The sequence below is a fragment of the Somniosus microcephalus genome, chromosome 13 (assembly GCF_052327205.1).
Source record: "Somniosus microcephalus isolate GS21.2 chromosome 13, FLI_Smic_1.0, whole genome shotgun sequence".
Classification (NCBI taxonomy): Eukaryota; Metazoa; Chordata; class Chondrichthyes; order Squaliformes; family Somniosidae; genus Somniosus; species Somniosus microcephalus.
Window position 1 is genome coordinate 194343975 of NC_140999.1, and position 12696 is coordinate 194356670.

Consider the following 12696-nt stretch of genomic DNA (forward strand, 5'->3'; position numbering starts at 1 on the left):
TGGGCTGTTTGCACCCAGCTTTTCAGAGCTTATCTCATCTGCGTAGTTCCGGCTGCAGATTAGAGACCAGTGCAGAGTGGGGTGGGCGGGGGGACTGCTTGTGAATTAAACTTAAAGGGAAGGAGGCAATTAAAGAGGGTGTCAGAATGTGAGGGCAACGTTTCTGAAAGCCCTTGGACAGGCTCGGAGAGCACCTCGATCCATTAGTAACCAGGGGCCGGGGGGGGGAGGCAAGAAGTGACCAACAGAAAATGGTGGAAAGGAAACCCAAAGTGGAGGCATGACGGAGCGGCCCGGCTACCCTCGACCCCCTGCTTGACGTCGGCTGAACTGGAGGTGGTTGGGCTCCTGGAGGCAGCTGTGCAGAGGGTTGCCCTCTGTGCCAATCCAAGGCACCTTCCCCCATTAGGTCAGCCCGGCAGGCTGCCCGCAAGGCGGTGGAGTCAAGTTTAAGGAGAAGTGACTGCTGCCGTCGCTGGAGGATGTCCGCTACTATGCTGCGTTGGAGCTGCAGGTGTCCTTGTGGCATCTGGCATCCCGACGACCCACCCAGACCCTGTGGAGACATTTCCGTGCGGTCTACGGCAGGTAAGGGGCCTGAGCATGGAGCAGGTGCCATAGTGCTGGATGTTGCCAATCAGGATATGGTGCCCGTTGGACGCTCCTGGCACGCCCTTCTTTTGTGCAGCACCATTGAAAGCGGGGCATGCTACGGTTGGCTTTCACATGACACAGTGATGTCCTGGGGTCTGCTGGTCCCGGCTTGCTCTGGACAGAGGGGGCCTTCACCTGCACCAGCTGTCTGCCAAAGTAAGGAACACCCGCTCACCTCGTGTCTGCAGATGCAGGTGCACAGGTACAAGCGGGCGGCATCCCTCCACTGGTGGTCCTCTTCTTCGGACCACATCGGAGAGGGTGATTCCCATTGGGAAGCCCCATCAGAGCTGGGGACATGCGCAAAATACAACAATTGGCACAAAAAAAGCTCAGGGGAACCTAAGCACCCACAGGAAAGATAACAAAAACTACTGTTAACATTACTGTGACCTTGCCATGGCCTTTCTGTATAGCTACTGTAGCCTAGCAACCCTCTATGCCCATTACATAGAAACATAGAAGATAGAAGCAGGAGTAGGCCATTCGGCCCCTCAAGCCTGTTCCGCCATTCAATGAGATCATGGCTGATCATCCAAATTCAGTACCCTGTCCCTGCCTTCTCCCCATATCCCTGGATCCCTTTAGCCTTAAGAAATATATCCAACTCCTTCTTAAATATATTTAATGAATTGGCCTCAACTGCCTTCTGTGGTAGAGAATTCCACAGGTTCACCTCTCTCTGGGTGAAGAAATTCCTCCTCATCTCTGTCCTAAATGTCTTGCTCAGGGGCATGGTTTACATCTGCCCTCTTTCACGTCATAACAGCAGGAAATGGTGTCCAAATATTCCGCCCATTATATGAATTGTTTCTTTTCAATGCTCCCATCATGATTTCAGGCGTTTAGCACCATTTCAGCCACTTGAAGACAGTGCAACAAAGGTTCAGTTGATCCATCCCTGGGATGAGAGGGTTGTCCTATGAGGAGAGATTGAGTAGAATGGGCCGATACTCTCTGGAGAATGAGAGGTGATCTCATTGAAACATAAGATTCTGAAGGGGATTGACAGGGTAGATGCTGAGGGGCTGTTTCCACTGGCTGGAGTGTCTAGAACCAGGGGTCACAGTCTCAGGATAAGGGGTCGGCCATTGAGGACTGAGATGAGGAGAAATTTCTTCACTCAGAGGGTGGTGAATCTTTGGAATTCTCTACCCCAGAGGGCTGTGGAGGCTCAGTCGTTGAGTATATTCAAGACAGAGAGCGATAGAGTTTTGGACTCTAGGGGAATCAAGGGATATGGGGATCGGGCGGGAAAGTGGAGCTGAGGTCGATGATCAGCCATGATCTTATTGAATGGTGGAGCAGGCTCGAGGGGCCGAATGGCCGACTCCTGCTCCTATTTCTTAGGTTCTTATGTTCTTAATTAAACCTTCCGAAGTCATGGTACAGATGAATTCAGGTACAGAGTTACTCTACCCGAACAATATACCTCAACGCCAATGCTTACTGCACCAACGTGACATTTTTCCCATTTCCCCACATCAGCCATTCCTGTAACCGTTCTGGGTGAGTTTACCTACTCGAGTCACCTGAGGGACAGTTTTATGTTGCAGCCTGGCGTCCATGAGGAACCGGATTTAGACTTTGCAAACTTATCTCAAGCAGCTGACAGAGGGGACTATCACCCCTAGCACGCTGGGCCGGACGAAAGGCCACTGGACGAAGCTTGTAGCTTACAAGAACACCTAGGAAGCTCTCGAATCATCCGTGCCAACTCCCGACACTTTACAAGAAAGCCGCCTTCGATACCAGGGCAAGGTGCAGGGAAGGGCAACTCCTTGACCCCTCACCCTAACTCCTCCCCAAGTCATGGGCTAACCACCCAGTTTATGCCCCGGCGTGAATAACGCCCCGATTTGACTCATCGAACTGCCTTACAGCAACCAGTTTGGATCGGAGCTGTATTTACCTATCGACCCCTTAGGACGCACGCATTCAGCTGCTGACTGAATCAATTAACCTGTTCTTGCCAAATCATGAAAAAAAAGTCCAAAAAATGTCAGATAACACAATTATCAACTTCAGAATCATGATTAGCGTTACCTAAAATTAAACATTGAGTATGCATATAATTAGTAGATAGGAAAGAAAGGCTCGGGGGCCTTTCACGACCTCAGGATGTCCCAAAACGCTTTACAGTCAATGAAGTACTTTTAAAGTGTAGTCACTGTTGTAATGTAGAAAACGCGGCAGCCAATTTGCGCACAGTTTAGTGATGTTGATTGAGGGATACATATTGGTCAGGACACCGGGGAGAACTCCCCTGCTAGGCTTTACCAACACAATGAAATACAGAGTTATAAAGGCAATTCAGTTGTAACACACTACATCAACTGGTTTGCTGATTATCAATTTATAGTTGACATCTGTGTCTGAGCTTGGTATAAATTGGTGAGATTAATTTAGGATTAGACTCCTTAAATAGCAGACAAGTTAACAGCATCAGGTAACCAGTCTATTGGAGAGATTAGAGTTATATGCTGGTAGTTGGCAGGGTTTCCAGAACTGACAGGACCCTTTCCTCATGAGCTGTGTTGTTGACTCGGTTGCCTTTCCTCCCCTAGGGACGATAGTGTTGACTTGTGGGACATGAGAGTCATGCCCCTCCATCTGTAGAGCTGTTACTCGATTCTCTCTGCTCCTGGGTAAATCCACCTTACGCGCTGGTAACTGTATCCAGACTAGTTGGCTCGAAATTAACCTCCCCCGATCTCCAGACGCTTGCACATTTAAGGACCACACTTGCACCTGTCTATAACTGGACAATAGAGCCATGCAATCTCTGTCAGAGATGCACTTTTGCCTGTTAGAGAAACTCTTCGACATAAACCACAGGTACAGACCACAAAATAAAAACTGAGAACAAAGTAGAAAAGCAAAGAAGACCTCGAGATGGTGTGCGGAAACACCCTCTTATACAACCTTGATTTTCCAAGACCGCCCCCCCCCCCCCAATCAACCCCGCCTTTCATTCAACTGAACGACACGTGTGTCGAGAGTTCAGCCCGCACAGACACATTGTTCCCCCTGAAACCTCTCCGTGAGGGAGGCAGCCATAGTTCTTGCAATCTCTGAGGAGTTTAAGATGATTGAAGGAGTTGATAGGGTGGATAGAGAGAAACTATTTCCTCTGGTGGTGGGGGGGGGGGGGGGGAGTCCAGAACAAGGGGGTGTAACCTTAAAATTAGAGCCAGGCCGTTCAGGGGTGATGTCAGGAGGCACTTCTTCACACAAAGGGTGGTGGAAATCTGGAACTCTGTCCCCCAAAGATCTGTGGATACTGGGGGTCAATTGAAAATGTCAAAACTGAGATCGATAGATTTTTGTTGCATATGGGTAAACATAGAAGATAGATACAGGAGTAGGCCATTCGGCCCCTCGAGCCTGCTCCGCCATTCAATGCGATCATGGCTGATCATCCAAATTCAGTACCCTGTCCCTGCTTTCTCCCCATATCCCTTGATCCCTTTAATAGAAACATAGAAGATAGGGATCTGGAGCAAAGACGAGTAAATGGAGTTAGGTCACAGATCAGCCGTGATCTCATTGAATGGCAGAACAGGCTTGAGGGGTTGAATGGGCTCCTCCTGTTCCCATGTTCCTAACAAAGGGGCCTCGCAAAGTTCCAGATAAGATGTGACATATTTATATATTTATTTTCCTCTAGCGATCTATCTCGGGTTCTTGATGGCTTGTCTTCGAACAGTGGTAAAGACTGTTTTGTTCATGTAAACCATCATGGCCCTTTGATCTCCCAGCATCCCGTCTGACTACTGAGGACACACTTAAAGCAATTGGCAAGGCCTTGTGCCAACACTTGACTTCCCAACGGTGCAGGTAAGTATCCCAACTCCAGATGGATGACGGAGCAGCACAATCCGCGGAGTCAGGACTCGGCACAACAGAGCCAGGATCCTCCCAGATAGATTGGGGACTTTTAAGGGATAGTCGAAGGCACCCCATCATTCAGTCGCCCAATGTTAATTGTTTTGAGCGTAGATTGACTTGGGACCTCCATGAAAAACCCAACCGCCACTAAATGTAGTAACTCCAGGATAGCCCTCAGAGAACTCAACAATTGGAAAGGTCCACAATGAGCATCGAAGGTGTCTGGAGAATCTGAGGATAGGCCGACATCACCCCTTAAACAGTGTAGACAACAACAACAGCTTGCATTTATACAGCGCCTTTAACGTAGTAAAACATCCCTAAGACGTTTCACAGGAGCGATTATCAAACAAAATTTGACACCGAGCCACATATGGAGATATTAGGACAGGTCAAAGCTTGGTCAAAGAGGTAAGTTTTAAAGGGGTGCCTTAACGGGGGTGGAGAGGCGGAGAGGTTTAGGGAGTGGATTGCAGAGATAGGGGCCCGGCAGCTGAAGACACGGCTTATGACAAAAGAAACCGACACAGCGGAAAAATCTGAAATTAAAACCGGAAACACTGGAAATAAAGAGCAGGCCAGTCAGGGCTGATGGAGGATCGCAACCCAAAACATTAACCAGATGTTGATGGGCCCATTGTGTATTTCTTGCATTTTCTGTTTTCCTTAAAAATATACAAATTTAAAGAGTGCAGTGACGTTATTGTGTGTAGAGTGACTTCCCTCTGGTATCCCCAATGCTGCCCAATTCCTCGTGGCAGTTACCCAATTGTCCTGGTACATTTTTTCAGTACGTTCGCTGTGGTATATTAAATCTTCGAAAACTTTCCACAGTACACACATATCTGGAAGAGTCGTGCATAAGGAAGGTCATGTGGCACGCAGGGGGATGGAAACAGTGAGCAAGACTGAGACTGCAGGCCAGGAGGGGAGAGAAGGTTTGGAGCACAGTGGGCATTGGGCAGGAGACTGGCCACGGGACATCTTAAGGCTTGAGGGGGAGTTTGGGCTGCTGATGGGAAGGTAAGTCAGGACCTTCCTGTGCTGGGACTGGTAGACAGGCTTGAATGGCCAAGAGACATCTAGAGGTTTGCTGTGGCATTTGGGAGTCAGTCAGAACGGACCTGGGTTGGGAGTACTGGGCGCACATCACCCTATGAAAGCAAAGAAATTCTCTACATCAGAGATATCAGACTGGTCTGCAGATATAAGTCCACGAGGCTAGATTGCGATGCGCTGATGCAGTGTAGGTTTGTTCCCATTGTCCTCCAAAGGTTAAGCTCCCTGGGAGTGTTTGATGGGACAGTGTAAAGGGAGCTTTACTTTGTATCTAACCCGTGCTGTACCTGCCCTGGGAGTGTTTGATGGGACAGTGTAGAGGGAGCCTTACTCTGTATCTAACCCGTGATGTACCTGCCCTGGGAGTGTTTGATGGGACAGTGTAGAGGGAGCCTTACTCTGTATCTAACCAGTGCTGTACCTGCCCTTGGAGTGTTTGATGGGACAGTGTAGAGGGAGCTTTACTCTCTATCTAACCCGTGCTGTATCTGCCCTGGGAGTGTTTGATGGGGTAGTGTAGAGGGAGCTTTACTCTGTATCTAACCCGTGCTGTACCTGCCCTGGGAGTGTTTGATGGGACAGTGTAGAGGGAGCTTTACTCTGTATCTAACCCGTGCTGTACCTGCCCTGGGAGTGTTTGATGAGACAGTGTAGAGGGGGCTTTACTCTGTATCTAACCCGTGCTGTACCTGTCCTGGGAGAGTTTGATGGGACAGTGTAGAGGGAGCTTTACTCTGTATCTAACCCGTGCTGTACCTGCCCTGGGAGTGTTTGATGGGACAGTGTAGAGGGAGCTTTACTCTGTATCTAACCTGTGCTGTACCTGCCCTGGGAGTGTTTGATGGGACAGTGTAGAGGGAGCTTTACTCTGTATCTAACCCGTGCTGTACCTGCCCTGGGAGTGTTTGATGGGACAGTGTAGAGGGAGATTTACTCTGTATCTAACCCGTACTGTACCTGCCCTGGGAGTGTTTGATGGGACAGTGTAGAGGGAGATTTACTCTGTATCTAACCCGTGCTGTACCTGCCCTGGGAGTGTTTGATGGGACAGTGTAGAGGGAGCTTTACTCTGTATCTAACCCGTGCTGTACCTGCCCTGGGAGTGTTTGATGGGACAGTGTAGAGGGAGCTTTACTCTGTATCTAACCCGTGCTGTACCTGCCCTGGGAGTGTTTGATGAGACAGTGTAGAGGGAGCTTTACTCTGTATCTAACCCGTGCTGTACCTGCCCTGGGAGTGTTTGATGGGACAGTGTAGAGGGAGCTTTACTCTGTATCTAACCTGTGCTGTACCTGCCCTGGGAGTGTTTGATGGGACAGTGTAGAGGGAGCTTTACTCTGTATCTAACCCGTGCTGTACCTGCCCTGGGAGTGTTTGATGGGACAGTGTAGAGGGAGCTTTACTCTGTATCTAACCCGTGCTGTACCTGCCCTGGGAGTGTTTGATGGGACAGTGTAGAGGGAGATTTACTCTGTATCTAACACGTGCTGTACCTGCCCTGGGAGTGTTTGATGGGACAGTGGAGAGGGAGCTTTACTCTGTATCTAACCCGTGCTGTACCTGCCCTGGGAGTGTTTGATGGGACAGTGTAGAGGGAGATTTACTCTGTATCTAACCCGTGCTGTACCTGCCCTGGGAGTGTTTGATGGGACAGTGTAGAGGGAGCTTTACTCTGTATCTAACCCGTGCTGTACCTGCCCTGGGAGTGTTTGATGGGACAGTGTAGAGGGAGATTTACTCTGTATCTAACCCGTGCTGTACCTGCCCTGGGAGTGTTTGATGGGACAGTGTGGAGGGAGATTTACTCTGTATCTAACCCGTGATGTACCTGCCCTGGGAGTGTTTGATGGGACAGTGTAGAGGGAGATTTACTCTGTATCTAACCCGTGCTGTACCTGCCCTGGGAGTGTTTGATGGGACAGTGTAGAGGGAGCTTTACTCTGTATCTAACCCGTGCTGTACCTGCCCTGGGAGTGTTTGATGGGACAGTGCAGAGGGAGCTTTACTCTGTATCTAACCCCGTGCTGTACCTGCCCTGGGAGTGTGTGATGGGACAGTGTAGAGGGAGCTTTACTCTGTATCTAACCCGTGCTGTACCTGCCCTGGGAGTGTGTGATGGGACAGTGTAGAGGGAGCTTTACTCTGTATCTAACCCGTGCTGTACCTGCCCTGGGAGTGTTTGATGGGACAGTGTAGAGGGAGCTTTACTCTGTATCTAACCCGTGCTGTACCTGCCCTGGGAGTGTTTGACGGGACAGTGTAGAGGGAGATTTACTCTGTATCTAACCCCGTGCTGTACCTGCCCTGGGAGTGTTTGACGGGACAGTGTAGAGGGAGCTTTACTCTGTATCTAACCCGTGCTGTACCTGCCCTGGGAGTGTTTGATTGGACAGTGTAGAGAGAGCTTTACTCTCTATCTAACCAGTGCTGTACCTGCCCTGGGAGTGTTTGATGGGACAGTGTAGAGGGAGCTTTACTCTGTATCTAACCCGTGCTGTACCTGCCCTGGGAGTGTTTGATGGGACAGTGTGGAGGGAGCTTTACTCTGTATCTAACCCGTGCTGTACCTGCCCTGGGAGTGTTTGATGGGACAGTGCAGAGGGAGCTTTACACTGTATCTAACCCGTGCTGTGCCTGCCCTGGGAGTGTTTGATGGGACAGTGTAGAGGGAGCTTTACTCTGTATCTAACCCCGTGCTGTACCTGCCCTGGGAGTGTTTGATGGGACAGTGCAGAGGGAGCTTTACTCTGTATCTAACCCCGTGCTGTACCTGCCCTGGGAGTGTTTGATGGGACAGTGTGGAGGGAGCTTTACTCTGTATCTAACCCGTGCTGTACCTGCCCTGGGAGTGTTTGATGGGACAGTGTAGAGGGAGCTTTACTCTGTATCTAACCCCGTGCTGTACCTGCCCTGGGAGTGTTTGATGGGACAGTGTGGAGGGAGCTTTACTCTGTATCTAACCCGTGCTGTACCTGTCCTGGGAGTGTTTAACGGGACAATGTCTTGAGCGTGCTGTTGCCTCCCAAATCTGTGCCTATCTTTCCCACAACTCCACGTTTAAAGCTCTACATTAGGTTTCTGCCCCGCCACAGTATTGAAACAGTCCTTATCAAAGTCACAAATAACATCCGCTATGACTGTGACCATGTTAAACTATCCCTCGTCGCCCTTCTCAACCTGTCTGCAGCCTTTGACACGGAACCACACCATCATCCTCCAACGCCTCTCCTCCGTTGCCCAGCTGAGTGGGACCGCACTCGTTGGTCCCTTTCTTATCTATCCAGTCACAGCCGGAGAATCAGCAGAGAATTTTCCTGCCCCTCCAACATTCCCTCTGGTGTTCCCCGAGGATCTATCCTTGTCCCTCTCCTATTTCTCATCTATATACTGCCCCAGTGACATGATCCGAAGACATGACCTCAGGCTCCACATGTACACCCAGCTCTACCTCACCACCACCCCTGCACTGCCTCTGTATTGTTGGACTGCCTGTCCGACATCCAGTCCTGAATGAGCCGAAATTTCCTCCAATTAAACATTGGGAAGACCTAAACCATTGTATTGCACCCCCGCCACAAACTCTGCTCCCTCGCCACTGATTCCATCCATCTCCCTGGCTGCTGTTCGCAACCTCGGTACTCTGTTTGTCCCTGAGCTAACCTTCCGATCACATATCCTCTCCATCACTAAGACCACCGACTTCTAACTCCGTAATATAGCCCGTTTCCGCCGCTGCCTCAGCCCACCTGCTGCTTAAACCCCATTTGTTACCTCGAGCCTCGACTATTCCAACGCACTCCTGGCTGGCCTCCCACCTCACCCCCTCCATAAACCTGAGCTCATCCCAAACCTCGGCTGCTCCTGTCCTAACTCGCACCAAGTCCCGTTCACCCATCACCCGCTGTGCTCACTGCCCCGTGTCCTAACTCACACCGAGTCCCGTTCACCCATCACCCCCTGTGCTCACTGCCCCGTGTCCTAACTCACACCCAGTCCCGTTCACCCATCACCCCTGTGCTCACTGCCCCGTGTCCTAACTCACACCCAGTCCCGTTCACCCATCACCCCCTGTGCTCGCTGCCCCGTGTCCTAACTCACACCGAGTCCCGTTCACCCATCACCCCCTGTGCTCACTGCCCCGTGTCCTAACTCACACCCAGTCCCGTTCACCCATCACCCCCTGTGCTCTCTGCCCCGTGTCCTAACTCACACCCAGTCCCGTTCACCCATCACCCCCTGTGCTCACTGCCCCGTATCCTAACTCACACCCAGTCCCGTTCACCCATCACCCCCTGTGCTCACTGCCCCGTGTCCTAACTCACACCCAGTCCCGTTCACCCATCACCCCCTGTGCTCGCTGCCCCGTGTCCTAACTCACACCCAGTCCCGTTCACCCATCACCCCCTGTGCTCGCTGCCCCGTGTCCTGACTCACACCCAGTCCCGTTCACCCATCACCCCCTGTGCTCGCTGCCCCGTGTCCTAACTCACACCCAGTCCCGTTCACCCATCACCCCCTGTGCTCACTGCCCCGTGTCCTAACTCACACCCAGTCCCGTTCACCCATCACCCTGTGCTCACTGCCCCGTGTCCTAACTCACACCCAGTCCTGTTCACCCATCACCCCCTGTGCTCACTGCCCCGTGTCCTAACTCACACCCAGTCCCGTTCACCCATCACCCCCTGTGCTCACTGCCCCGTGTCCTAACTCACACCCAGTCCCGTTCACCCATCACCCCCTGTGCTCACTGCCCCGTGTCCTAACTCACACCCAGCCCCGTTCACCCATCACCCCCTGTGCTCACTGCCCCGTGTCCTAACTCACACCCAGTCCCGTTCGCCCATCACCCCCTGTGCTCACTGCCCCGTGTCCTAACTCACACCGAGTCCCGTTCACCCATCACCCCCTGTGCTCACTGCCCCGTGTCCTAACTCTCACCCAGTCCCGTTCACCCCTCACCCCCTGTGCTCACTGCCCCGTGTCCTAACTCACACCCAGTCCCGTTCACCCATCACCCCCTGTGCTCACTGCCCTGTGTCCTAACTCACACCCAGTCCCGTTCACCCATCACCCCCTGTGCTCACTGTCCCGTGTCCTAACTCACACCCAGTCCCGTTCACCCATCACCCCCTGTGCTCACTGCCCCGTGTCCTAACTCACACCCAGTCCCGTTCACCCATCACCCCCAGGGCTCACTGACCTACATTGGCTCCCGGTCCGGCAACACCTCGATTTTAAAATTCTCATCCTTGTTTTGAAATCCTTCCACGGCCTCGCCCCTCCCTATCACTGGAACCTCCTCCAGCCCCCACCCCCCCCCCCCCTCCGAGATCTCTGCGCTCCTCCAATTCTGGCCTCTTGAGCATCCCCCACTCACGTCATCTCATCATTGGCGGACGTGCCTTCAGCCTTCTCGGTCCTAAGCTCTGGAATTCCCTCCCTAAACCTCTCTCCCCCGCTCTAGCTTCCTTTAAGACGCTTCTTAAAACCTAAATCGTTGACCAAGCTTTTGGTCTCCCGTCCTAATATCTCCTTCTCGATGTCAATTTTTTGCCTGATTACGCGCCTGTGAAGCGCCTCGTGGCGCTTTCTCCTACGCTAAAGGCGCTGGATATAAAGGCAAGTTGTTGTTTTTAATACCGAGAATAAATATCTGACTAAAAGAAGCTGCTGGAATCGTTAAGTAAACGTTAACAGACTTTCTTTCTTTCCCTTCTGCAGCTGCTGCCCTGATCCTTCAGGACAATGACCGAAGCAAGGGACATGGTGGCGGGAGAGGCAGAAGTTGGGCTGCGGAATCACAGACTGCTGGAGATGTGCCTCATTATTGGAGCTCCTCCCAAATCCCTCAGGCAGATGGTGCAGGTACAGGCGCAGAGTTACGCACTCAACCCAGCTCTCCGCTTCCGTTTTGGGAAGGTTCCTCTCCTTCAGTTATGGTCTCCTTACCTAAGGAAGGATATACTTGCCATAGAGGGAGTGCAACGAAGGTTCACGAGATTGATTCCTGGGATGGGGGAACTGTCGTATGAGAAGAGATTGAGTAAACTAGGCCTGTATTCTCTTGAATTCAGAAGAATGAGAGGGGATCTCATTGAAGCATACAAAATTATTACAGGGCTTGATAGGGTGGATGCTGGGAGAATGTTTCCCTTGGCTGAGGAGTCTAGAACCAGGGGCCACAGCCTTAGGATAAAGGGTAGGCCATTCAGGACTGAGATGAGAAGACATTTCTTCACACAGAGGGTGGTGAATCTTTGGAATTCTCTACCCCAGAGGGCTGTGGAGGCTCAGTCATTGGGTGTATTCAAAACAGAAATCGATAGATTTCTGACTAGTGAGGGCATCAAGGGACATGGCGATAGGGCCGGTGAATGGAGTTGAGGCAGAAGATCAGCCATGATCTCATTGAATGGCGGAGCAGGCTCGAGGGGCTGAATGGCCGACTCCTGCTCCTATTTCTTATGTTCTTATGCTCTTCTCTCTTGCCCTGGCTGGGTCGTGCTGCTCGCTACATGTTCTGCCGCCTGGCTGCAATCAAACGCTCTCTCATTCCTTTCCTTTGCTCCCTGTTGCCCCGGTGGCAGTGATTCCTGTTAGAGCGCAGCTCTGAAGCGCGGCCTGGTGTCCTCTCGCTGCCCTCACCCGTGGGACCGTCCTTTGTATCCGTGAGCCTGGACTGTGAGCATCAGCCAACGGTTCACCAGCTGGGGGGGGAAGAACAAACAAAGCCTAACCTTGTCCTCCCCCCGACGTCCACACAGCATACGCTGTCCGACAGAGGTCACTGGACAGCGGTCAAATGCAGGAGCTCCGGCTGATTTCCCACCACCCCCTCCCCTACCCCCCCAGCCTGCTCAGCCCACAAATACTGAGGCCAATTGTAGCGACCGAGCTTCTGTCCCACCTACTGGCCAGGGTCTGAATCTGGAACCTCCAGGTCTGAGATTGCTAGATTTTCGTTGAGTGAGGGGTAACAAGGGATATGGAGCAATGGCAAGTGAATGGAGTTGAGGCAGAAGATCAGCAATGATCTGATTGAATGGCGGAGCAGGCTCGAGGGGCTGAATGGCCGACTCCTGCTCCTATATT

The 12696-nt window shown here is 51.8% G+C and overlaps 1 protein-coding gene across 7 annotated transcripts in view; it reads left to right on the forward strand.

The window, feature by feature from the left end:
- LOC147108938 (DENN domain-containing protein 3-like) overlaps positions 1 to 12696 on the forward strand; it is a 168834-nt gene that overhangs the window by 74826 nt on the left and 81312 nt on the right. For all 7 annotated transcript variants that reach the window (XR_015080690.1, XM_086005903.1, XM_086005898.1 and 4 more), the window contains exon 2: positions 11326 to 11469. Coding sequence is in view for 6 of the 7 variants with exons in the window: in XM_086005903.1 (XP_085862029.1) it covers positions 11350 to 11469 (120 nt within the window). In the remaining variant the exon portion in view is untranslated. The remainder of the gene's footprint in view (positions 1 to 11325; positions 11470 to 12696) is intronic.